Source organism: Miniopterus natalensis, chromosome 8, assembly GCF_054644295.1.
Source record: "Miniopterus natalensis isolate mMinNat1 chromosome 8, mMinNat1.hap1, whole genome shotgun sequence".
Lineage (NCBI taxonomy): Eukaryota > Metazoa > Chordata > Mammalia > Chiroptera > Miniopteridae > Miniopterus > Miniopterus natalensis.
Genome location: NC_142088.1, coordinates 22,941,000 through 22,968,658, shown reverse-complemented (window position 1 = coordinate 22,968,658; position 27,659 = coordinate 22,941,000). Strand labels below are relative to the sequence as shown.

Sequence of the window (27,659 nt, the reverse complement as noted above, 5' to 3'; positions counted from 1 at the left end):
TTCTACCTTCTTCTTACAGGGAGGGTACTTTTTACATGGGACATTTATTTACAACTTTCAGGGGAATAAAACAGGGTCAGAGTGTCCATCTTGCACTGGCTATTTCTCAAGTAACTTTCATTCAAAATAATTAATATGCCCTGAACCCTACTGCAAGTTTCTTTAAAATACAAATTGGAAAATATTATTTCTTACATGAAAAGTTTTTATAAATGCAAAATGTTTTTACAAATCTGCTTCCAATCTCCCCTTTCAGCCTTTTCTCTTCCTGCTCTTGTAGCATATGTATGCTTCTGCCATGTTTGATTTGATTTTTTGCTAGCATTGCTGTGCTTCATTTATGCTTTTAAAAGCTAATTAGAATTTTTTAAAACGTTTTTTAAACGCTAAGATTTTCTTAAAAAATAGTTTTTCACTAGCATTTTAAATAAAATATAATTTAATCTTACTGTTCCCAGGAGGTTGTTTTGCTTGTTTTGTTTTTTAGCAATGGCATCTCACAGGTGGAAAATGTTTGGATCACAGATAGACTTTACTTGAGCCTCCCAATGTTGGTTCACACAGTTGTATTTTTTAAAAACTTGTTCATATTTAAAAATTGGGAGATGTGATGTAAAAACAGAATACCTTCTTTTGAAAAATCAGAATATTTTATCACATTGACCTTATGCTCCTGTATGGCAGCAATGGAATGGGTTCTCTCATAGTACCAGCCCCGCTCCCCACCCCGCCGCAAATCCTCTCCATTGAAGCTGCTGCCAGTTACCAATTATCACTGTGTTTGTGGGATTGTTTCTCCTTATGTGCAGCCCACTTCACTTAGATATGTTGCCTGCCCTGTGGGCATCTGAATTCTAGCAATGGTTTAGAGAAGGTGGCAAGAATCATCAGAAACTCTTCCTAAATCACACGTTAAGGAACATGATTGAGAGGTGGGAGAGTGGGGACACCTGTGAAAAAGAAAGGTTTTTGAAATCAAACCAATTGATTCTTTCTTCCTAGCTAAATGCCCCAGGGGGACAAAAGGTACAATCCAAAATATAGTCAACATTTAATAGGAAGACCATTTTCAGACCAGTGTCTTCATAATGAATTATGTAAAGGTGGAAGAGAAAACAGTACACCCAGAGAAAGCTCAGCTCTAGGTACGGAGAATATCACTTTTCAATGAAGAGTCATGAAAAATCTATGTGATTAAGATGAGAATTCAAACATTCCTAACCACTCAGAAGAAAGCAAATTGTGAAAAGACAAAAGGAGAATCAAGGCAACCCCAAACCCAAACTCATCATACGCATTTCTCAAGAAAACCTTACAGGGGTTCTCTCGGCTTACAGAGATGATGTTCCTACCATCTTCGATGATAGCTACTTTTCTGCCCACAGTTCTTGTCTTTTGTTGCTACCGTCTTCTAAAATCTCAGAAACATCCTCATAAATAGTAACACAGGTTGATCTTCCAGGTCGTTCTTCATAAATTTCTTCGTTCTTAGCAATTATCTTTTGCCTATAAAGAAAGAGAAGATGTATCGCTATAAACTCAAAGAGTAGAAAGTGGTGTAGGACATCCAGGGAGAGAGAAATGTGGTTTCATTCTTTCACTGGGGGCAGTCTCATGCATTACTTGCAGTGGCTTTGAATTTAGTGAGATATGAGAGTTGGGTGACCAAATGCCCATATGAGGAGTTTTCTACTAACTCAACACAATGAATAACTTCCCTTTATAAAAGTACTGACCAAAATTTATTTCAGTGATTTAAGATGCATCTTCAGGTCATAGTATAATTTCTGACCTGAAGTTGATTTCCACAGGAACCATGTGCAGCTGCATCTAAGGGCAAACCGCTAACACCTAAAGCCCTCAAGTCTCGGGGGAGACGGATTTAAAAATAATCTTTAGCCACAAAACTGAATACACTTAGAGATTCTCAGATAATCTTATTTGTCATTTTTTTTTTTTAATCTTTTTTTTTTTAATATATCTTTATTGATCTCAGAGAGTGGAAAGGAGAGGGAGAGAGAGATATAACCATCAATGATGAGAGAGTCATAGATCGAGCCCGCAACCCGGGCATGTGCCCTGACCAGGAATCGAACCTCAATCACCTGGATCCTAGGTTGACGATCAACCGCTGAGCCACACCGGGCCGGGCTCATTTGTCATTTTGCATAAAAACGAAGACATAGGTAAGGGAGAGGAGTACAGACATATTTCTGGCACCATTTCAAATGAACCGTTTGACTACATCAGGTAAATTCTGTGGCCAAGCTCACAGTGCATACCTTCCTCCTGAAAGTGCCTAGCCTTGACCTCATCAGGGAGTGCCCGGGTTTGTCCTCACCTGTTCCTCACCCATCCCCCCGCTTTCTAAGGAGAGGTCAGCCATGTTTTTGTGTCTCATTCACACCTCAGACACATGTTCTCTTCTCGCAGGAGCTGTATGGTGTATTTAAACTTCTCTTCAGATTCGGCAAGCTTGGTCTGGTGTGTTTTCTCCAGATTTCCCACCAGAGCTTTCTGAAAGACATGTGAATTTTAATAGCTCTCTCTCCTAAACCAGCACCATATGGCAGAGCTACCCAGAGACCTGGGATCCTCCTCCTGAACTCCCATCCCCACTCCAGCCAGGACTCACCTCTCTCTGGAGTTCCATCTGGGTTTGGTAGAGGGTTGTGTTAAGTGATTCTAGGATAATAGCTTGTGCATGCAACTCTTCTTCTATGATCTAAGTAAGAAGAAATTGTTTCGGGACATCATGATGGTATCTACCCATTTATTCTCTTCTCCGGGTACCTGGGCTAGAATGTGAAGCATCAACTCTACACCTTCTCCTGCACCATTCGGTTGCTATGCCCTGCTAATCCTGCCTCCTCTGTCTCAGCCATCTATACCTTCTCCCCTACAACCTCGCTGTCACTGCCTCAGAGCCAGCCCTCACCAGAGCTCACATGGGTTGTCACAACAGCTACCAATTATTCATTCATTAAACAAGTATTTATTAAATATCTACTATGGATCCCAACTATATGACATTTTGGAAAAGGCAAAACTATGGAGATAGTAAAAAGATCAGTGGTTGCTAGGGTTTGGGAGCAGAAGTGAGGGATGCATAGGTTGAGAACAGAAGACTTTTTGGTTAGAGAAACTATTCTGTATGGTACTGCAATGGTGAATATATAGCATGATGCATTTGACAAAACCTACAGAATATACAACACAAAGAATGAACCCTAAACTATGACCCTTAGTTAAAAATCATGTATTAATATTAGTTTATCAGCTGTAACAATGTACCAAACCAATGCGTGATAATAATAGAGGAAGTTGTGTCAGGGTGGGTAGTGTATGGGAAATCTCTGTACTTCCTGCTTAATTTTTCTGTAAGCTTAACACTGCTCTAAAAAAATAGTCTGTTAATTAGAAACAAAAACCCTACTACTGTATTAGGCCCTAGACTATTATGATGAACAAGACAAATATAATTTCTACTCTTATGGGGACACACTCTAGTGAGGAAAATATAAAAAAATTAAATAAAAGTAAACAAAATAATTACAATAGTAAATTAAAAACAAATGGAGGATGCAGGTGTAGGACACAGTGTAAGTGATGGGGAGGGATAAGATAAGCATGGGGTCTACTTTAGGGAGATGGTGAAGAGACTGTGAAAATGAGCCAAATGGGGATCTGCTTTCAGGTGTCAGCCTCATCGAACTCTTCCCATCCTCACAGCTCTTCCCATGTAATGAACAACCTCCCACTATGCATAAACTCAACGGGTACCATCATTTACTGCAACTGCATTGTGCAAAACAGGTCATTTTGCATTTTTCCATTTATTTATTCATTCAAAAAAAAACCAGTAACTATTTACTGAATATCTATGATGTGCCAGTGGGGATTAGTGGTAAAGGAAACAAACAAAAAGCCCTGCCTTCATTGAGTTTGTCAGGTTAGATGGTTATAAGTCTGTGTAGAAAAATAAAACAGGGAGGAGGGAGAGTCAGGCAGGTTGTTGAGTGGCCCCTGAGGAGGTGGCATTTGAGTGAAGACTGGAAGGAAGTAAGGAAGTGAGCTACGTGGACATCTGGCTAAGAACGTTCCAGGAAGAGAGCAAGTCCAGTGCAAAGACTCCAAAGTGGGCGCACCCCGGCCTGTTAAAGAAACAGTGTCAGTGCCACTGGTGTGGCACAATGGAGGGAAAAAAACCAAGGGAGGTCAGCTTGGGGGAAAGAACCACCAGCATGGAGTAGGCAGAACAATACCCAGAACCAACACAAGACTGGGAGTAGTTCAGAGTCCCACCAGCCAGGGTAGAAAAACCCTTCTGAATACACACAGTATTGGGTAGACTACTCAGAAGGTATCATCTCAGTAGTGGGGAAAAACTAACCTAAACACAGTTGTAATTCTGTCTAACAAAGATTAAAAGCAAATCTTGAAAAGCTCAGACTGTTTCCAAGTAACTTAACTGAATCCCAGGACAAAGCTCAATGACATTTAAAGGAATACAAAAATATTCATCACCCGATGAAAAACTAACAGGCATGCCAAGAAGCAAAAAATATGACCATAAATGAGGAGCAAAATCAATTAATAGCAATAGACCCAGAAATGACCCAAATGGTCAAAACAGTAGACAAGCTCAGTAAAGCAGTTATAAGAACACACTGTGGTGATGGCCAGGGGTGGGGTGAGGGTGGGAGAGGGTGTGGGGAAGTAGAGGAGGGCACAGGGGGGATAAACGGTGATAGGTGGAAACTTGACTTGGGGTGGTGAACACATAATACAGTGTGCAGATGATGTGCTGTGGAATTGTGCACCTGAAACCTGTGTAATTTTGTTAGCCAGGATCACCCCAATAAATTCAATACAAACGGAGGGAAGAATACACTACGTTTGCCTGGCTCCAAAGCCCATTCCTTTACTTTGTAGGACATTGCAGCCTGTTTGCCCAACAATACTGAAGCCCCATCTGGACTCTAAGGAATCATTCCATGCTTTTATAATGGCTAATCATTTCCCAAACATGTCTGTTCTGGATCCAAATTAAATTCTCAGTGAAAGAAGAACCACAAGGCACTTTGTGGATTTAAACAGTTTCCCTTCAGGTATCTCCCACATGGAAGTCTCAGGAGAGTGTTCCTTGAGGAAGCTGTGTAGGTAAGGTACACTCAAGGTTTTAAGGAGAGCTTTGGAGTTAGAGTTCTTTTCAGAGGTAAAAGAAAAGAATCTGGCATTTTACTATTCAAGACCCTTTTGTGGTTTGAACCTTACTAGAAATAGACATTTGACATTGAAGATCACCCAATATATTGCTCATATATTTGTTCAAATCATGCTCTAAAAAGGCACTAATGGCTTTGTTTTACAAATAGTTCTAAAATCCTTTTTGACTTATTGATTCCAGCAAACTCAGCTTAGGTCTTCTACTTTTCACCAGTTTGGGGAAAATTATCATTGATTCCATTTTACTGAGTATATATAATTTTACTGATGTATTTGTAAGATGCTAATTCCACAGTGAAAAATGAGAAAGCTCACCTCTTTGGTCTTTTTAAGCTCCTCTAATTGCAAGATGTCCTTTTCATGTTGTTTCAAGAGCTCCTAAAAATAATTTTATTTGGAAAAGGTCAGCAATGGGAGGTTGTGGCACTTCTTTCAAAAACTAGGAAAACCAGAATAGAATTCAGAAATATAATATTTACCAAAGTTTAGATATTGGTTTCATGAAGCACACATTGTAAATTAAAGACATCACATGTTGAAGTTAAATAATGAAAATCTCATTCATGTTCAACCATAGTGCATTGACAAATATTAAAAGAAATATTTTCGTCAAAGGCTTTTTTGTTAGCATACAGATTTAATACTGTTAAATATGCAGTTCTCCACAAATTGAACTTTATATTCAATGCAATTCCAGTCAAAATACCAGCACGTTTTCTTAGCAAGATAATTCTAAAATGTACATAGAAATACAGAGGATACACAAAGCCTAAATAATCTTGAAAAACAAGAGCAAAATTGGAGATTTTTATTTCCTGACTTCAACCTAAGGTAATTAAGACAATCTGTTGTTCGCCTAAGTAAAGGAAAATAGTTGAACAGAATAGAGTGGAAAGTCCATCCACCCCACCTCCCTCCCCAAATATAACAAAGACACCAAGGCAACTCAATGGAGAAAGAAGTTTTTTTAACAAATCATTCTGGAACAACTGGATATCCATCGGGGGGGGGGGGGGGGGGGGGGCTATGACCTCTACCTCACACACAAAAATTATTCAAAACGGATCATAGAATCATGAAAGCTAAAATTATACAGCTTTTTTTTAAAAAAAGGATATATTTATGTCCTTGGAATAGTCAACAATTTTAGAAAGAGGACACAAAAAGCTGTAATCGTAACAGAAAAAATTTGATAATTAGGCTTTTGTTAAAATTAAAAATGTATGCCCATCGAAAGACAACATGAGCAAAATGAAAAGGTACTTGTACAGGATATTTATAACCACATACTCGGAGATAGAATTTGGAACACATATATCTGACAAAGAATTTGTATCCATGGTATGAAAACTACTCCTACATATCAATAATAAAATGATAACCCATGGTTTTCTAAATGGCAAAAGACTTGAACCAACAGTTCACAAAAGAAGACATATATATGGTCCAATAAACATATAAATAATTGCCCAACATATTTAGTCATTAGGGAAACAAAAACTAATGAAATACCACTTCATACCACTGGAATGGTCAAAAATAAAACATTAGCAATACTAACTGTTGTCAATGACATGGAGCAACTGGAATCCTCATATATTTACAATGCAAGAGTGAAATGGTAGAACTACTGTGGAAAACAAGTTGGAAATTTCTTATAAAGTTAAACTTATATCCACCCTAGATCTCAGTAATAGCACTCCTAGGTACACTCAAGAGAAATGAAAGCATATGTCTACAAAAGTACTTGTATAGGATATTTATAGAAGCTTTATTTGTAGAAATCAAAAAATGAAAACAACCAAAATTTCACCAAACAGGAAAATGGTGAATGTATTGTGTGATATTCCTATAAAGGAATACTACTGAGCAATAAAAAAGAAAGAAATAACTGATAGGAGCACCAAACGGATAAATTTCACAGACACTGTGTTGAGGGAAAAGAACCTATACACAACATCATACAGCATATATTGTATGATTCCATTTATATGAAGTTCAAAAATAAGAAAAAATAATCTATGGTGGCAGGAATCAAAAGAGCAGTTGTCTTGGGGCAAGTCTGGAGGGAGATAGGGATTAACTGGAAAGGAACACTAGAGTGCTTTCTGGGTTGCTGAAATGTTCTAGATCTTGATTTGGGTGTTGGTTACATGGATATACGCATTTGTCAAAACTCATCAAACTGTACATTTAGTCCCTGTGCATCTTGCTAAGTGTAAATTATATGAGAGAGAGAGACACCCTTTTACAGATTTATAGTCAGCAGGAAGAAGGGATGCATGCAGATGATCAAATCTTTCCCCACTAAAAGGAACTACCGCTATTTCCTATTCAAACATATGAGCTCTCTAGACCCCAGAAGCATTATTGCAGAGCACGCCCCATCTCCTTATTACCATTTTGCTCAGTAATATAGTAAATGCCATACCTGGGCTTTTATTGGTGAAATTAGTCACTTTTCAATTAGCATGATGGTTGGAAATGGGCTCTTAAAAATGGAATATTAGAAGCACTCTTCACTTTGCATAAAATGGGTACAAAAATCTAACAAAGCTTGTAGCTTGTGCACTTAGGGTGGGGTCTAGACTTGACCCCCAAATGGTCCTGTGTCCTGCTTAGGAGAGGCTCTGGTTGCCTGATGCAGGCTACAATGGTTAGAGAATGCTGATAGAAGCCTGCTTCTATAATACCCTCACAAGTACCTATGAGGAAGCTTCCATGCACCCCAAAACTCAGAGAACTGGTGGTATAATTGCTTGGACCCACTGGCTAGTGCACATTTGTTTAGTAAATGTCCACATGTTTGGCAGAATTTGGTCTGAGATTTGCTCTCCTTATAACCTGGTATCAGTGTCAAGGTTGTAGGGGAGTGACTCACAGGACCACCTAACCCTCACAACCTCTAACCTTTGGTTAGCTACCCTTATTTACTCAGGGTTGTACATGACCAAATTTGCTCAGTTTAATTTACAACAACGCTCCATCTCTTCAGCCATAGTCAAGAATGAGAAGGACATTCAAAGGCTGGGATTTTGGCAAAATAGGGAATTTCAGCTTCTGTGTATGTTTCACATTCTATTCCTTCTTATTAATTAGAATTTTCATTCCAATAACCCTGTGGTATGACTATCTAGACAAAGGACGCAAAGACAGTCTACTTGCATATGTTCCAAGGAAGCTGGGAAAGGAGAAATATTCCCAGAAAGGAAAAAGCTGGCCCAATGACAGGGGCATACCTGGGAACTGGGTGCCCCATCAAGACTACACATTCCACCACTGCTGTGCTGTGGGCTGACTCACCTCCTTCTCTTGATTGAAGTTCTCAAAGACAGCACTGTAAGACTCACTTATTTTTTTCTTTTCTTCTTCTGACTCTAACTCAAACTTTTTTGTCATCTTATTTTCTGTGGAGGTGAGAGGAAATCACTTATAAGCGTAACTGTGGGGAAAGCAGATGCAGAAAGAAAGAATATCTGTAGATAACAGAAAGTCCAGACTGGGTCAAGCCCAAGGTACTTCCAGCTGGGCGTTCGGGGAGCTTAAGAGTGAGGTCAACACTCAATTACATCAGCCCTATGGGATTTACCACTAATGTCTCTTGTTCTTTTTGTGTAGTTTATTTTAGGTCTGTTGCCTATTATTTTGTTTGTTCTCTCTGCTGAAGTAACCACTATGCTTTCTTGAATATCCTTATCTTAAAATACAGCTCTTGGCTAAAATGACTTTTTCAGCAATATAAAACATTTTGTACTTAGCCCGAGGGTGGAGATAGGCTTAAAGGGTTCTGCTGGACTGGGAAGCTGTCAGCATAGACCCAATCAATACCGAACAGGAGGAAGGAGCGGTGAAGAGCTAACACAAATTTCTTCAGCATCACGGTGCTGGGGATGGATAAAGAGGCAACTCCTAAACTCACAAGATAAGTATGGACTGAGCTACACTCCGAGCAGCTAAAGCCTGGTCTCCCCAAACTGCTTGTAACATCTTAACTTAGACTTTGACAGTGGGGGATGAGTGTAGGAGTCTGGGAGGTAACATGGCCTGTGCTCCACCAGGATTCTAGGCAAAGCCTCAAACAGGAGCAGCTCCACATTCCATTCCCCAGTCTTAACTCCAGGGTCTTCATGCCACCTTCTAGCAGACCAGTGTCCCCACCAGGGTAGGAATGGCCTTAAGAATTAACTTTACCAGAGAGTATCTACGTTTAAATGAGTAATTTGTTAAATCAACTAAATTTGATATGAACTAGGTTGGGGTAGGACGTGGAATAGGTTTGTAGAGGCCCCACTCCTCAACTAGTCCTCTAGGCCAGGGAACAGAGTCTCCATAAATTCCTCTCTCCTTTTTCCATTTATGAAGATGCTCAGGGGGTAGGAGGCTCACCTACAGAGCACTTTGTATGATCCAAACTCTGTGCTAAGTGTGGAAATATTAAAAATATATAGCAATATATAAATGTATCAAATCAAAATGTTGTACACTTTAAACTTATATAATGTTAACCTTTTTTGTTTTTTTTAATATACCTTTATTGATTTCAGAGAGAGGAAAGGAGAGGGAGAGAGAGAGATAGAAACATCAATGATGAGAGAGTCACTGATTGAGCCCGCAACCCGGGCATGTGCCCTGACCGGGAATCGAACCCCGATCGCCTGGATCCCAGGTTGACGCTCAACCGCTGAGCCACGCCTGGCTGGGCTAAACTTATATAATGTTATATGTCAATTATATCTCAATTTGATATATATCTGTATCTATATATGTATCAAACATGGCTTACTGGGGAGGGGGTGTCAAATATAGAGTACAATCCAGTACAACTGACTGTGTTACTCCTTCCCTAGCAACTGAATATTTGAAACCTAATTCAAGAACTTTTTCTCTGGAACTTTGGAGTAACCTGTAGCTAGATAACAAGCCCACATTCTTACAGATGTCCCAAAGCTTGTTCCAGGTTATGATGGCCAAACTTGGAATCAGTGAGTTTTGAAAGGTATAGGCTTAGAATCTCAGGTGGCTGAACTTCATAAAAGACTCCATTGCTGCTCGGCCGGGCGTGGCTCAGCGGTTGAGCGTCGACCTAGGATCCAGGCGATCGGGGTTCGATTCCCGGTCAGGGCACATGCCCAGGTTTCGGGCTCGATTAATGACTTTCTCATCATTGATGTTTCTATGTCTCTCTCCCCCTCTCCTTTCCTCTCTCTGAAATCAATAAAGATACATTTAAAAAAAAAAAAAGAAAGACTCCATTCCTGTCACTTTCTTGAAAACTCCAGGCACCTTCCATTCAAGGAGCCTAGTCATGCGGCTCATCACCCTTAGTGAATCCAAGGCTGCCTTCCTTGAGTCGAGACCAAGCTTAATGGCCATTTTTTGGTGCACCTATCATCAAGAAGTCAGAAGTTTCTGTACTCACTTTGCTGTAGCAGGATCTTTTCCCTTTCCAGCTTCTCATACTTCTCCCATTCTGCTGTCTTCCTGGACCACTTATCTTCCATTTCATCATAAATGCTGTCCTGTGGAGGCACAAAGGCAGCATGAATGGCCCTGAAAAAGGCTGCACACTGGCCCCAGGCACAGCACTGAGCCCTTTGCAGCTTTCCTCACCTGGGACCCTTGTTGGGGGTCGGGGGGCTATATGGGTGACTGGTGAAAGTAAATTCCAGACCAGCGCCACCCCCCGCCCACCCCAAGAGCTGCAGAAGCCTGAAAGTCAGACTCTGCCTGGTGTTTGCCCACTGGAACTGAGCTTCCTTTCAAGAGAGGTAGGGTTCCCCATGTTGAAGACTCCCATGTAAACTCCCTGACTCATGACTCACTCATAAGTAGTTCAAGAAGAAACAGACGAAATGCCTAGTAGTTAACGTGAACACTTAGAAAACAATACGATGTTTTCAGAGTGTCCATTTCCCTCGGCAGATCTAACTTCTTTTGTGGTTGAAGTTAAATAAGCCTAACCAGGTGTCAACCCTTGTCGGTTGGCTTAGACTTCATGATGGTGGGACCTCAGGAAGGGGAAGGCCTGGGAACCAGACGTTGCCAGGAAGGTCTCAGAATCCTGACTCCCTTCCTTGTCAGGTTAGCAGCAGAATTCACACTGGGCCTGGGCATCACAGCTCATTTGTAATTCTTTGTGGCCATTTAAATAGAGGTTCTTTCCATCTTCAAGGCTGGTGGTAAGCTAAGTTTTCAGAGAGGTCACGCTCTCTGGAGAGGCCCAGACTGAAGCAAACACAAAGTATACATAGGAAACCGGGATAGCTTACCTGCTCACCAACCTGATGCTTCTCTTAGGCTCTGGTCTATGATGTTTTCCCTGACTGTATCTAGGCACATCTTGGAACATAGGCTTTGGACTCAAGCTCAAAACTGAAACTGTGAGTGGTAAATCAAATTTCAGAGGTGGTGCTGGTGCTTAACTTGATTCCTCCTTTGATAGGGTGATCAACTACCCTTGTTTGCCTGGGATTGAATTGTTTCCTGGAACTCCAGCCTTTTGATGCTAAAACCCAAAAGCCCCAAGCAAACCAGGATTAGTTGGTCACCATGGGATGGGGGCTTGCTGCCTTAGCCCTTCCCTGTCCATTCCCTATCTTTTACTCTCTCGTCCCCCTAGGAAGAAATCCTGCCCAGCTCTGTCCCTGGGCCTCCATCAAGTTAGCTGATTAAATGAATGGGTTATGTCTGAGATGGCTAGAGCATTCCCATGTTCTGCTAGTGGGAGTAGCGCAAAGTGATACAGTCTTTCTGGATAGCAATTTGGCCAAATGTATCAAAGACCTTTACAATGGTTCTTCCTTTTGACCCAGAACTCTATTAAAATCAAAGATGTCACAAAGTATAGATATTAATAGCCGTTGTCTCCGGGTGGTGATAGTTTTTTTCTTTTTGTTGCTGCTGTTGTTGGTTTATGTATTTCCTTTTTTAAAAAACACACTGAATGAATAAATAAATAAACAAACAAACACTGAGCAAGTATTACTTTTGTAATCACAAACATATTTTTTGATGGGCTTCTCTAAGGTCTGGATGATTGACTTGTCACACATGGAAGCCATCACAGCCCGAAGGTTCACTCTTCTCCCTGGGCGCAATTAGTGTGTGCCACTTTGGTCCAAGGACACTGGGAATCTGAAGAAATTATTTTCTGAGCCAGAGCTCTAGATTCATCCCAACATCATCAAGCAAGAGAATGAGTCTTGCTTCTCTTACTCTCATAATCCAACAAGGAGCTCTGAATCTCACCTGATACATATGAAACATATTCTTCAAATACTTGTATTCCTTTCCCATCTCCTCTGGACAAAAGGAAAACAACAGGTCATAACCATTGCTCTGAAATGCACACTTTCAAGTTCAAATGGGAGCTCTCTTGTATGCCTTCCCCACCTCAAACTCACCCCCTAGGTGGTACAATCATGGTATGCCTCAAAAATCACTCTGGAAGCTTATTAGAAACTCAGATGCCTGGACCTCACCCTACACCTACTAAATCGAGCTCTCAGAGGAGAGGCCTGGTATCTGTCGATACTATGCTTCTCAGGCAATTTTGATGGACACCAAGTCTGAGAACTAAGCCCCAGGGTAAACCTGAATCTTTGGAAGGAGAGAAGCAAAATCTCATAGCATGCACCTGACTCTCTCTTTTCAAAATAACATTTCCTAGTGTACACTAATTTTGAAAACAATACATGTTCTCTTTTTTAAAAAACTGGGAAATCAGCAAGGTATAAATACCATCTTTAAAAAATGAAAGGCAATGGGAAGGGAGAAGGTTCTAGAATTTCTCCTTTTCTCCGTGAACATTAGTCTATAAACTCACAATTCTGAAGAAGACACATTTTCCTCTTCTCCAGAGCAGCATAAACAATGGGATAAATGGCCAACACAACCCATATGGATTATAAAGCCACACAAATCATAGTGTGCCAGTTAGGATTTAAAGAAACACCATTATTTTGCTAGTGAGGAAACTTGCTGAATTAGAATAGTATTATATTTGCAGAACTTTAACTATACCTTAAAAAGTGCTTTCCCATTCTTATCACTCTGATAAAGGCAAGTATTGCTGTCCTCAGGTCTCAGATGGGGAAATGGAGACTAGATATTAAGGGACCTGCTTGTATCTCAAAACTTGGTCACAGGTCCTTCCATCTTCTGGGTGTAGGAAGGACACTGGTAGACATGGCTTCCCTCCTTTCAGCTTCACTCTCAGTTGCTCCCTCTCTCCCTGAGCTTCAGGAGGAAACCTTGAAAGTCTAGTTACAGCTCATCCGTGGCCATGAGAGTTCCTCAGCTCCAGACCCACATGGTCAGCCTCCCACCCCTTCACCCTGGTCATTGTTCCAGGTCCTGAACGTACCTAGTTTCTCCTGGGCAGCCAACTTCTCTGCCTCTAAGGCTGCTTTGCAGTTGCTCTCCAACTCACTGAGCTCTGCTGCATGAGACTCTTTGAGCTCCCTGTGGGACCCCGGGAGGAGGTCACAGCCATTAGTGAAAAGAAGTCCAGGGCTGAGCTGTTATGTTCACCTAATCCCACCTCTCCTCCCTCACACAGGAAGCCAGTGGGCAGGCTGGGGAAACCTCAGTTTTTGTTTTTAATTCTCACCCAAGGATATTTTTTCCATTGCTTTTCAGACAGAGTTGGGGGGGAGAGGGAGAGGGAGAGGGGGGGAGAGAGAGAGAGAGAGAGAGAGGGAGGGAGAAAGAGAGAGAGGAACACTGATGTGAGAGAAACATCATTTGGTTGCCTCCTGCATGGGCCTGGTCAGGGCCAGTACCCACAGGTTGGAGCCCACAACGGAGGTACGTGCTCTTGGCCAGAATCAAACCTGGGACCCTTCAGTCTGCAGGCCAGCGCTCTAACCACTGAGCCAGATTGGCCAGGGCAGAACCCTCACTTTTTGATGCATTTTCCTGGCACCCATCCAGAGAGGGGAAGAGGACTCTTGTTTTCACCAATCACTATTTTGAATGGGGCCCGTGGGTGCCATAGATGCCCCCTAAGAACACAGTCTTGAAACTGGGCCGCATTAGCTCCCCGGATAATTTTAGAGTCCAAGGTCTCTTCAGTCTCCTTTCCAGTGTTCAAGATGAGTGTTAAAATGAAAGGCTATATAAGCTGTCATGCCAGGAAAAGACATGAAGGAGCCTGAAATGCATATTAGTAAGTGAATGAAGCCAATCTGAAAAGGCTGCTGCAACTATATGATTCCAACCATCTGGCATTCTGGAAATGGGAAAACAATGGAGACAGCCAAAAGATCAGTGCAGTGGTTGCCAGGGGTTAGCAGAGAGAGGGATGAATGGACAGGTCAGAGAAGGTTTTCAGGGCAGTGAAACTATTCTGTATGATACAAAAATGGTGGACACACGTCATTATACATTTGTCCAAACCCATAGAATGTGTTTTGACAACACCAGGAGTGAACCCCAGTGTACACTATGGACGTAGGGTGCAATGCTGTGTCAGTGCAGGCTCATCGACGGTAACAGGTGCACCATGGTAGTGCAGGATGTCAATAACGGCGCAGGTCGTGCAGGTGTGAGGTGAGGGGGTATGTGGGAATTGTCTGTACTTTACACTCTATTTTACCATAAACCTAAAACCACTCTAAAAGATAAAGTCTACTAAAAAATAATTAACTTAAAAATTGTGGGGTTTTTTTTGTTTTGTTTTTTAAATATATCTTTATTGATTTCAGAGAGAGGAAAGGAGAGGGAGAGAGAGAGACAGAAACATCAATGATGACAGTGTTATTGATCGGCTGCCTCGAGCCTGTAACCTGGGCATGTGCCCTGACCAGGAATCGAGCCCCGATCGCCTGGATCCTAGGTCGAAGCTCAACCACTGAGCCACACCCGGCCGGGCTGTGTTTTTGTTTTTTTTTAAAAAAACAACAACTATATGTCTATGACTCAATTAGGAAGACTTCTCTCCACCAGGGCTTCTGAGGCTACTCTGGTGCTCAGCAGATAGCATGGAAGGGATTTTGTGGGTTTCGTCACCCACACAGACAACACACTTCATTTGCTTCCCCCTGGTTTGTCCTGGGGCTCTGGCTCCTGTCCCTCCCATAGCTCCTTGTTATTTTGCCCATGCCCTGACCTAGAAGCCAGGGAGAGTAGCAGTAAGAGGAGAAAACAAGGAAGATGACAGGAGGAGGCTGGGCTGAGAACAGTTATCTACCACAGAAATCTCATACAGGAAAAAAAAATGGCTCTTCTCAGCAATCAACAAAAAGGGAGATTATAATGGAAGTAATTGGATGAGAAACTACAAAACCAGGAATAACCTTCACTGTGCTACATTTTAGTGTCCTCAAAGCAAACCATCTTGTTCTCCAAAGACATGCATCTCATCCCCACCCCCCCTTGCTACCTAACTCCATTTGACACTGTCTGAAATCCCAGTGAACTGAAGTCCTGCAAGGATGCAGGAGCCTTAGTGCCTTCAGCACACAAGGGCTTGTGCTAGAAAACATACCTGTTCTTGTTTTCAAAGTTCTGCTTCAGCTCAGCACAGCGGAGATCCATTTCATTGGAGAGCTGGAAATGAGGCCATCATTGGCAACGCAGGACTGAGGACCCCACTCCCACTCCAGGCTGCAGCTTTTGAGAAGCCTTCTCACTCATGGGGTACACACCACTCCCCATGTCTCTCCATCATTACTGAGGGAACAGAATGATTCTTGCCTTGCTCTGTGTTGTTTGGTACGTAATCAGTTTGTAGTGTTGGTGCATGGAAGCCATGTCTGTCTCTATCAGGTTTTGTGAGCAGGTATGGTCCTCTCTGAGGGACTGTAATCTCTTTGTAACAGAGCGGCCTTTGGACCCTCAGATACATAATTCAATTGAACAATCATTTCTTAAACAAAGGGCTTCGCCTGGAAGAGCCTAAGAGGTTCTAAGACTCAGACTCTGCCTTTGATGAACTTTAAATACAGTGTTAAATCCTCGCTGGCAGAATGGTTGTGTTCCAGGAGGCAGGATTTGCTCACTTCCAGGTGACCCTCCATTCTAACACATCAGGTCCTCTGGCCACTGACTCAGGAGGAATGGAAACTTCCATACTAGTTAGAGTCCCCCGTCAGCTGAGACAAGGGCTCAGGGCTTGTCCTTGTCCTTCTCTGACTAAACAGTGGCACCAGCAGTCCTCCCTTGAACAGGGTCACATAACAATTTGGGTGTTTACAGGTGGGAGAATTTTATTTTATTGTATTTTTAGGTGGGAGCATTTTAAGGGTCACAATCTGAAGTCCTCATGGAAGTAGTAATCTCTAAATATGTCTTCAGCAGGACTGATGCTTCAGTGAGTGAAAATGAGCATTTTGCCCAAATAAAGATAAATGCTCTTAGGCTAATTATTTAACTTCTTGAGATTCAATTTTCTTTCAGTAGAAAGAAACCATAAACCTGGCAGCAGGTTTAGCAATGACTCATGAGTAAGGGAGGGCTCGATCTGAGTCACAAACTGAGTCCCTGAAGGATTCAGAAGCACCTGTGGTCTATGAGACAGTGAGGGATGGGCCTGCTGGGAATTCAACCTTTACAAGTGTGTTTCAACAACAACAGTCAAAGGGGAGGGGAGGGGTTCTGATTATTGCTCTGGTTTATCATTCCAGCACAGGCCACCAGGCACACCTGCTCGAAGTGGGGAAGAAGAGACTATGATAAAATAGAAGGAGGTGTTACCAAAATCCCCAGGAAACCCAAAGAGTGCAATTCACATGAGCAGAATTTGAAATTGGGGCTTTGGTAGTTTCAGTAGCAACAGGAAGTGGGTACTGAAGGTTTCTGGGTAGCTTTTGAACAACACTGGAAGCACTGACCACACTAAGTAAGAGCCTCCACAACCTCTGAAGCTTAACTCACCACCAGGCACGAAACGGCCAGTGCCCCCTACTTTTGAGAGGTTAGTGGCACCAAACACACCAGAGGCACAGGGAGAGCTCCCAGAAACTGAGTTAGGCCTTGAGGAAGGACTTGAGTTCTTGCAATTATGGAGGAGGGTGGAGACAGAGAAATACTACTGGGTGACCACAGTCCTATCTTCAGAGCTCTTGCCTGGACAGCATGGCTCCCGTGAGTCAAGAACTTGGCATCAAATTACCAGATAGCAGGTAATTTGAAAATCTTGGTCCTTCCCGTACCCACAGAGATGTCAGCTAACTTAAGGGTCACTCACCAATTTTTTGGCAGATTGATGGTCTCTGTTCATTTGCTCTATTATCGTTGTCAGCTCTGAGATCTGCTCTTCTAGGTCAGTAATGATATCAGTCCTACGGGATAATTAATTCTTGAATCATCCACAGAGTTTCTATTTTATGCCAGTTATGCCTCTTCCCAAGCATGACCAACTGTGGCCTGGTGAGACCTGCTCCACCATCACTGGGTTGGGAGAAGAGGAGTGAAAGATGGGGGGCAGGATGTGGCAGTAGGTTGGTTGAGCCCTTTGGAGTAAGCTACCCAGAACCGAGTGGGGTGGTCTGCTGGCCTATTGAATAGAAGGGAAAGAGGAATATGTCAGAAACCTATTAGGGTTTGACCTTGATTTGGTAATGATAGTTGAAATGGAGGGGGTAGAAGTTCAGAAAATTAGGAAATGAGAAGTGGGGAATAGGATTGATGCTGACAGTGAATCTTAGGGAATGGGGCAGAAACAGAGAAGGAGGGCATTTAACAGAGTGGCTTCCAGACTTGATAAAGGTTTTCTGTGCTTCTGGGAATGGGGCCTCCATGATGTCTAAGATTATTCAGCTCTGTTTTGTTGACCTGGAGTAGACAGGGTGGTAGGCAGGGCTGTGTGCAGTGCAGCAGAGAGGAGGTCCTCAATTTAAGAGGTTGAGAAAACAAAAGGATGTAGGAGGAAAGGGCATCAAGGTACGAGAAAGTTGAACAACAGAGAACTCCTAACACAATCTTCAATATAAACAACACTCACAGCTTTACCAGGGGGAAAAACCAAGTATGGCTATTGTATTTTATTATGCCACAATCGGTGACAGCTCTTATTGAGGCCAAGAGGTGGTTGAGGGTACTACTGGCTTGACTATGGATGCATGGCCCAGCTCCTCCTGCAGAGAGCCTTGGATGAGTAAGGCAAAGAAAAACAGAGTCTGAATGTTCCCACTGGAGGGAAGACAGAGACTGGAGTCTGGTTTCTCTAGGCCAGGTCAGGTCAGGCTGACACCACGCATGGCATCTCTCAACAGTGAGCTTATGTGTCCTTCAGCCTTATGTCCAGTCTGAATCTCTTCCCAAATGAAACCACTGCTAACAGTTTGGATATATCCTTTCTATACACTTACAAATAAGTAGGTGATTTGTGTGTGTGTGTGTGTGTGTGTGTGTGTGTGTGTTATTGTTGGTCTTTTAGATTTCTGTTTTGAAAAAATAATTTTCAGAGCAATTTAAAGCCCAAGGAAGAGACACTTCTTTGGGAGCCATTGCAATAGTGCAGGTAGGAAGTAACAGATGGGGAAGGGGAAGGAGAAGATATAAGAGATTTAGGAGGTAGAATGAAAAGGATGTGGGGACTGCCTGTACATGGCATTGGAGGGTCGAGAGTAGGTGGGACTTGAATGACAGAGAGGATGACAGGGTACTCAACTGGGACAGAGTTAGGCCAGAATCTTCCATGCTGCATCTCCCAGAGGCATGAACTGAATGGTACCTTTGGACATAATGAAAAAGGGATGCATACTCAGGCCTCCCAGAAACCCTGACTTTAGTTCTCACTCAACATATTTGGACTATTTTATGAATCAGTTCATTACTTTCAGGAAAAATTGCTCTCCTTTAGTATGAATTACACACTACACCCAATCATATTCCAGATCAGCTGCCTGACTTGACCTTCATCCTGACTAGAATGGGACTGGAGCACAGAGGCTGGGTGGAGAGGAGCGGGCACAGGGCTGAGGCATGAAGTGGCTTGCAGCACCTCCAGAGCAGGGACCCTGCAACTGGGAGTGGACGTTAGGAGTTTATTCTTGAGGCCAGGCCAAGCCAGGCAGGGATAGGTCTGAGGAGCTGGATGTTGGTCCAAAGACATTACCTGGGAATTTTGATTTTGTCCATGATCTCTGATCTCGAATGCTTTTTCCTACCAAACATCTCATCTCCCAAGGTGACGGAAATCTGCTCCCTATTCCGAAAGAGGCGATAACCAGGTGACACATTGATCACTTCCTGGGCATCAGGGTGGAAGGTAAGATAATATTGCAGAGTGCTGAGAGTCCTCCAAATCTATTAGTGCCCTACTCATATCTAAAAACAGAGACTTGAGATGGAAGTCCAGGGCCCAAGTCCTTCCTGTTTCCTTCCCCAGTTATCACTCACCCTCCTATCTCCAGATTTCTCTCCTGAGACCCAATCTCAAGACTCAACTGGATCCTGGATGTCCCCATATGCCTTTCAAGCTCAACATTTCCAAAACCTAACTGTAGACACCCACTCCACACTCTACACCCAGCCATGTTTCTCCTCTATGTTCTCCATCATGGCCAGAAGCCAGGAGGCAGCTGAACATTGTGGAAATCACTCAGTTTTTGGAATTAGACAGGACTGAGTTTAAATCCTGGCTCTGCCACCAACCACAGTTATTCACCATTTCTGTGCCCAGTTTCCTCATCAGAAAATAAGGAGCCCGGCCGGGTGTGGCTCAGCGGTTGAGCATCGACCTAGGATCCAGGCAATTGGGGTTCAATTCTCAGTCAGGGCACATGCCCAGGTTGCGGGCTCGATCTCCAGTCGGGGGCGTGCAGGAGGCAGCCAATCAATGACTCTCATCATTGATGTTTCTATCTCTCTCTCTCCCTCTCTTTTCCTCTCTCTGAAATCAATAAAGATATATTTTAAAAAAGAAAAAGAAAAAGAAAATAAGGATAATAACTTTTCCTCAAAGGGATTTTGTGAGGATAAAACAAAATAACATCTGAGAAAATGCCAAGCACAGTTGCAAAAAAATTTTTTTTAGTTACTTCCTCTTCTGTTCCCCACTAGATGCCAAATCATAAGTCTGGGCAGGACTACCAGCTGTCATAGATACAACTGTACCTTCTAGAGTTGTGTAGGACACCCCTGCAGGCCACAAGTGCTGCCATTGTTATTTCCTAAAAGTATCTCATCCTCACACTCTCCTCTGATAGCCCTGCCCCTGACATAGCCTGAGGCCACCACCATCTGTCTCTTGGCGCTGGAGATACCTTCCCAGTTGGGCCTCTCTGCCTTCAGTCTGGCTTTCCTCTCCACATGGAGGGCTACCAGCCGTCATATGACATTTTTGTTTATTTTTTTCCTGCCCATTAGGGATTGCATGATTCTTTTTTAAGGGGGTTGGGGAGAAAGGAAAATAGATAAAGGCAGAAAGTACTAAAAAGCACCAATTATATCCCACCAGAGTGTTTTTCGCTAAAATGCAAATCTTACTGGTCCCATGCCCATGTCAGACCTATAAAGGCTCCCAGACATCAAAAATATTGGGCCTAAATTTCTAGGCACATGTCAAGATCCTTCAGGGTTTGTTCTCCATCTCTTTCTCCTGTGTGCTCCTGCCCCTGTCCCCCTCAGGTGTTCTTATGGCCCCCTGCCCAGCATTTGTGGATTCCCAAGTATGGCAGAGAGTTCCCTGCATCTGGGCATGAGCTGTCCTCTGGTCTGGACTGTCACCATCTGATTTCCCTGGGACACTCTCTTCACCCTGCACAAGGCAGTACAGAGGTAATTAAACGCCTTCTATGGGGTCTAGCTGAGCCCAAGTCCTGATCCTGACACTTAGCACTATATGCAGTAATTCCAGCACCTCTTCATAGGATCATTGCAAAGATTCAATGAAGTAAGTGCTGTAAAAGGCCCATGCCTGCACACAGTAGGTATTCAATAACTGTTAACCCCACCACCTTCTTTCCATTTTTACTCACATAAGGTAAATTATTGCTCTCCTCTTGTTTTCCTAAATGGGTTTTCACTCTGTAAGAGAAAGGCATGCTCAGAAGCAACCAGAGAGCAAAGAGAAGTTCCAAGTTCAGGAGCAGAGCCCTGACCCCCCCCACTCATCTGTAAAAAGTGACATTCCTGGAATGATCTCTGAGGCCCCATTCAGCTCTCAACATATTATACTGTAGAAAGGAGAGAATACTTAATGTTCCAGGGATCACTGGTACACAGGCTGTGATAAAATGGCAAGTAGTGAAAAAGTGGGAAATCGACTAGTCACTAGTCTAATAGTAGAACCATTCCTGAAATAAGGGCCAAGAAACTTGGAGTGAAATCCAAAGGGCTCTCCTATGAGGATGCTGCATCCTCATAGGAGAGCCCTTTAATCTTTAATGCAAACATTTTTTAGTGACATGTATGTTGTCTGCACAACCACCTTTTTTCTCATTTGCAAGAGAATTTGGTGTTCTGGACCCTGAAATTGCCAGTTAATTAAGGATAAGCAAAGTGGTACTATTTTGAGATCTGGTGCTAACCCTGATCATAATGAATTTTTGTTTTCAGGTACCCAAATATCAAAAGAGTATTTATAAAGAAGTTCACCCAGAAGGTTGAAAGATTAAAATAAGAGTAACTATCGTCTGATATGCTGACAAGAATAGGTAGGCCTCTCCCCTTGGCCTCAACAAATATCACACCTGTACACATATCATTGGGCAACTGGTGTGAAGAGAGATAGCTGAAACCTGCTCTAGAAGTTCCAATTCCCTACAATCAAACAACTAGAGTATCACTAAGGGCTGTGGAGTTGGTTACCAGGGAGGGACTGGTTCAGAGCTGGTGGCTGACTCTGGATGTGGAAAGTGGGATTGGGAGGACTTTTCCTGGTGGAAGCAGTTCCATCTTGGTTAATAACCATCAGTATGGTTTAGATCTCACATCTCCCACCCCCAGAGGGGACCTCCAGAGAGGCACTGAGGACTCTCTTGAGAAAACCATTCTAAGGATTTGGGTATCTCAGAGGTGACCACCAACCTCTGATTTTAACTTTCACTGGCAAAAAATAAAAATGGTTCTGTGTGTTAAAAAAGTGGGCATGAATGCACAATATACACGATTTAAATTTGACTTAGTTAAATGCAACTTAACTAAAATTAACCATATGTTCCCAATTCAACTGTCCACAATGATAATTTGGTTTGTCTTCTCTGAATTTAGGAACACCTCGTTGGGTGACCAATGGGTGGCCTGGGTCTCTTTAAAAAGCTGACTATGGATTCAAATTTATGTCTTTTTTTTTTTTTGCTCTTAGTAAATCTCATTGAACAAACTGAGACCTCCACAGCACTGCATTAACTTTAGAACTTCTAGAAGGGTCACAGTGTGGCTACATAGATACTCATTTTGTCAGATAATTGTGTTTCTCTCACTGAAAAGTAAAAGGTAAGGTCGATCCAGAATGACTTATCTTTACTCTTTTTGTCCCTGTCAACCTGTTATTCAGATTACTACAATTACACTGACCAAATTTTGACACTTTGTTGATATCAATCAAAGCATTTTCTCATTTAATGAACTCAATGAGGTGTTAATATATGCAAAGCACAGTACTCTGTAACAAGAGAAATGGAATGAGATGTGATATTTTTACTTAAGAGAGAAAAAGAGGCACATAAATACTGAAACTAGAAGGAGAAAAAGAATTAAGTGCTATAGAGAACTGAAGATAAAGTGATTTGCAAATTGTGTCTCTCAGGGGTTGAGAGTGCTCAGCTACTGCCATTTTCCAAGGCTCCTGATATACACAAAAACAAAAACAAAAAACCCCAAGAGTTCAAGTTTAAGAATCAAAAACTTTTAATACAAGAAGCATATTATATGTTTGCAAGAAAATTATAAGATTCACAAAAAGGATGTAATTCAGAGAGTTGAGTTGGCATGTTTGAGAACTGAGGCCCAAGTTGAAAGTTGACTGGCGAGTAATTTCTTCCTGTCCTCATTTGGAGGTCACGTTAGTGTCTACCTGGCCCTTGTCCCAAGAGTGAGGCCAGGGAGCAAATAATAGGTGCTCAATAAATATTTTCCAAATAAGTAAATAAATAAATGGAATACAAAGACTCATGCAAAGACATAAAACTAGGTTATACTTCTAAGCTTATAAAATATGGGTAAAGTTATAAATTTATAAGTAATAACAGTTGCAATTTATAGAAAATCTTAGACATAGGAAAGAATCAGTAAAAGGGTGAAATACTACCAATGGGAGCTCTTTGCCTAAAACAGGCTTTAGGAACTGTACCCTTTTAGGGCAGGAAACAGTTGTCAGGGTACCTCAGATGAGAGCTCATTTGTAGTGATTCTGAAAGCTGTGGGTGCAGAAGTCATACTATGTATATGTAGGGTCTGAGATTTGGGGGAAATCATGGGGGGTTCTGGCAATTTTTTCACATTCCTGGCAGCAATTAGCTCAGGCAAGGGTGTGAAGGCCAAGGAGGCAGATTGTTTTATTCACATACCTAAACCATTCCCACCCCATAGGCATACAAATACTTACTTTGGGGAGACAACAGGTTTTGTTGGTGATTGGACATAATTTTGTTTTCTTGAAGCTGGAAGAAGAAGAGTTAGCCTGAAAGGAAAAAATGAACAGCAAACTAAAGAAAACTGGAAATTCAGAAATCTGTTTTAGTACTCCCAGATTAGGTAAGTCCCCAATGAGACCCCAAACTGTAATATATCGGCTTACAATGGACGGTCTTTGGCAACCTCAGGCCCAGTGCCTTGGAACTTGTTCACTGTCTTTTGGAGGTCCCTGGGTTGGCAGCACAGCTTGTCCCCCAGTTCCCAAAGCTCTTGGTCCCACATGGAGGGACAGCTGTCATGGGACCCTTTGGTTGGAAGCCCTCCTCTCTCTGTTCAATTAACTCTGAGATATCCTCATTTATTTATTTTTAAAATTTATCTTTATTGTTGAAATTATTAACGATGATGCCCCCTTTTTTCTCTATTGACCCCTGCTTGCCCCCCCCCCCATGCCTTCACCACACTATTGTCTGTGTTCATATGAGATGTCCTCATTTAAAAGGACATTAAGCCTAGTCAGGACTGGCAAGAGCAATGTGCAGCTAACAAGCTGGCAGGGAAAGACATGCAAAGCTAGGCTTTCTGGCCCTCTTGTTTTGGAAATCTTGTAAGAGAAAGAAAGCTGCAAATGGACCCCAAGTCCCCAAACCCTAGTCCATCCCTGGTTATCCTTACTTGGGTTTCCCTGTGGAGGTCTTTCTTGGTGGCTGAGGAGTCTTGATTAGCTTCCGTGGTCCCAAGTGCCAGGGGTCCCAGCAGGTGCAGTAGATGAGAGGGTTGGGGTACATGGCAGGAGGTCTGGGGCAGTCTTGGCTGCTAGGTCAGGAGGCCCCCTTGCTGAGATGGGGGAAAAACAGCAGAGTTACAGAATTTAGAGTCAAAACAATACTTAGAGACAAATGAAAGAATCCAGGGAGAGCCCAAAGCACAGATGGTAGATTCTGGAAGCTGTTGATCTGGTACAGAGTGTTGACTATAGAATCACACTTCATCTCTTGCCACCCAGTAGTCCTGACTTGAAAGCAATTTAAAATCTGCTATAACTGAGTGCTTACTGTGAGCCAGGTACACAATAAGTGATTAATTATTCTTATCCCAGTTTTATCGATAAGGATACTGAGACTCAGAGAGGTTGTGGAGGTAGCTAGTTACAGAGTTGGGAACAAACATAAGTCTACCTGACTCCTAAGCCCTGTCTCTTTCATCAGGTCACACTAGCTCTCACAGAAGTAAAGAGAAATCCCTACAGCAGGTCCTGCACAGAACTTTGTGGAAAATTATCTCTGTTATTCAAATTAAACTGGATCTCCCAGTTTCTCATTCCTGGTCACCTGTAGGAACTACAGTCAAAACTCTTCCTTTTTGGCTCCATAAAAACAAAAACCCCTACTGTGAAAGTCTCCATGAAAGACAACTACCAGATAAACATGATCACACTTGATTACACTTGTTAATTCTCCTTTTTTCCCAGAACCCCACTAAAATGAGAGTGCAGGATTAAAAGCGGTTGGTTTAATTTCATGAAAACAAAGCGAATGGGAAAGGAGGCAGTACTGCACAGATGATGTCTATGTATGTTTGGCACAATAACTTCCTCACTTAGCACACTATGGGAAGCTATAGCCTGTGTGCCTGCAAAGGGGATATGAGCCAAAAGGGACCAAATCCCACGTGAAAGGCCCTGAAAGACTCAGAAGTTGGAACCAGTAGATGAAACTGATAGGAATTTCACAGATCCATGGAGCCTGTGGGAAGTCAAATAATGCTCCTTTCGCCAAAATCATGTCCATGTTCTAATCCCTAGAACCTGTGAATATGTTACTTTTTGTGCCAAAGGAGCTTTCTAGCTATGATTAAGTTAAGGCTTTTGAGACAGGGAGATTATCTGGATTACCAGTGTGAGCCCAAGGCAATCACAAGCATCCTTATAAAAGAAAGGTGGGAGAGTCTGAAGCAGAAAACGATCAGGTAGGAGTGATCAAGAAAGGGGTATGAGTCAAGGAAAATGGGCAGCCTTTAGAAGCTGGAGAGGGCAAGGAAATGATTCTCCCGTAGAGTTTATAGGAGGAACAAAGTCTTGCCAACACCTTGATTTTAGCTCAGTGAGACCCATTTTCAGATTTCTGTTCTCAGAACTGTAAAATAATAAATTGGTGTTGTTTTAAACCACTAAATTTGCAGTAGTTTGTCACGGAGCATTTGTAATAAGAAACAGAAAATTTAGGAAAAATTAGCAATAGAAACAGAGACCTAATAAAATAAAAATTGCATAATCACTCCAGGTTAGAAAATATTGTATAAGAAAGTAAGCATAATCATAGTAAGGTATACACATATATATTTACGTAAACACTTAATATTGGTTTAACCAAAAAGTGAGTTGTGACCACAATTGGGAGAAAGACAATGGAGGGAGGATGAGTAAGTGTTAAATCCTCACCCACCGCAGCAGGAAGTCAACAGAGAATGTCTAAAAAAATAACAACTGACTTAGACAAATGATTTAGAAGTATGAAGTTAAGTTCCAAAAGAAATAGCTAAAAAAGTTGAAAATAATTGCCTCCAGAGAGCACACTGAGGAGAACTAAGAAGGGTGGGGCAGATATTGTACCTGTTCATTAATGAATTTTTAACACTATTTGATTTTAAATGTCGGTGGACTATTTGATAAAAATTAAAACTAACACACACACACACACACACAAATGTTATGAGAGCCAAGAGACTGACAGAAGCATTACAACGACAGCAGATTTAACTCAAATTTCTAAGTCAGTGACTGGTTTCCAATAGTACACTGCAATACATTTGCTTAAGAACTAACTGAAAAATGAAACATTTTCTCTAACATGACTGACCCTTAAGAAACCCAGTTATGTGGGCTAATGACTTGTCGAAGATAAAGGGGGCCTTACCATTAAATCCATTTTACAGATGAGGAAACTGAGGCTCAAAGTCATGAAGTGATTCTGGGACACCTAGTCAAGCTCATTTAACAGCACAAATACTTACAGCTCCTGCTGTGAGTACCATGCTAGATGCTGGGGGGATACTGAACACTGGCACCTTGTCCTCAGAAGTCACGCAGGTACTAGGGCAGTCGTCAGAAATGGAACTGAGTAAGCTGTGGAGTCAGGGCAAGAGACAAGGCCTTGGAGAAAGGCAGGATGTGCAGGTGGAGGTAGGGACAGGAGGAGCTGGCGAGAGGTCTGAGCCCAGGGCACGTGTGAAGATGAGGGCTAGAAAGCAGGCCAGGAGGCTGGGTAAACAGCAAAGCCCTAAACACCAGGTGACAGGGCTGCCATATCTTGCAGTTTGTGCTCCCCTGTGTTTGGCACCCTGGTCAGGAGATCTCAGGGAGTTGGAGGTCAGGGAAGTGGATGGGGTGGAGCACCCCAGGCAAGAAGACAATGCCACAGGGGCTAGCGCTGAGGTGAGAATCTGAAAGGAGGCTGCAGCAATAGCAAGACAGCTCTGCTTCTGCTTAGGATCCTGTATCTATCTGCCTCCTGCGAGGACAGGGGCGAATCCTGGGCAGGAAGTGAGAGGCTAGGCAGCCAGCTCCCAGGAAGGCACTGCCTTCCCCTTTCCAGTTCTTGTCTGCCCACCCGGGCTGCACCATTCGTGAAGGCCTGGACTTCACCATGTCATTCTCTGTGCTGCCCCGGGCCCGGCAAGGCAGCTTGTCCGCCTGAGTATCTGATAAATATTTGTGACTTGACTAATAAACTGGGTGACTGTAACCACAGGAACCAGCTCAACAAACAGAAACAGATCCACAGATGAAAAGGCAAAAACGTAACGATCATGACAGTATTATACGTACAGTGGAACCTCCGTTCTTGAACATAATTCAGTCTGGGAGGCTGTTCAAAAACCGAATCATTTTTTCCCCCATTAGAAAG

General features: G+C 42.5%; 1 protein-coding gene across 1 annotated transcript; it reads right to left on the bottom strand.

Annotated features, from left to right (window-relative positions):
- Window positions 1-773: 773 nt before the first annotated feature.
- FLACC1 (flagellum associated containing coiled-coil domains 1) lies at window positions 774-27,049 on the bottom strand. The gene is made up of 14 exons (XM_087819670.1): window positions 24,430-27,049; window positions 23,726-23,800; window positions 21,156-21,204; window positions 19,292-19,425; window positions 17,420-17,513; window positions 15,719-15,780; window positions 13,595-13,692; window positions 12,478-12,530; window positions 10,649-10,748; window positions 8,533-8,636; window positions 5,545-5,607; window positions 2,636-2,725; window positions 2,408-2,517; window positions 774-1,506 (listed from the first exon to the last, which is right to left on the bottom strand). The coding sequence occupies exons 1-14, from the start codon at window positions 24,540-24,542 to the stop codon at window positions 1,368-1,370; spliced, it is 1,284 nt and encodes a 427-aa protein (XP_087675796.1). The 5' UTR covers window positions 24,543-27,049; the 3' UTR covers window positions 774-1,367.
- Between the last annotated feature and the right edge of the window lie 610 nt (window positions 27,050-27,659).

Excerpts from the sequence above, each read along its gene's own strand:
- FLACC1 (XM_087819670.1), bottom strand. The coding sequence starts at position 24,542 with ATGTACCCCAACCCTCTCATCTACTGCACCTGCTGGGACCCCTGGCAC. Across the intron at positions 8,637-10,648 it reads AAAGATCCTGCTACAGCAAA|AAAATAAGATGACAAAAAAG; the intron begins GTGAGTACAGAA and ends TCACCTCCACAG. Across the intron at positions 2,518-2,635 it reads AGATGGAACTCCAGAGAGAG|AAAGCTCTGGTGGGAAATCT; the intron begins GTGAGTCCTGGC and ends CATGTCTTTCAG.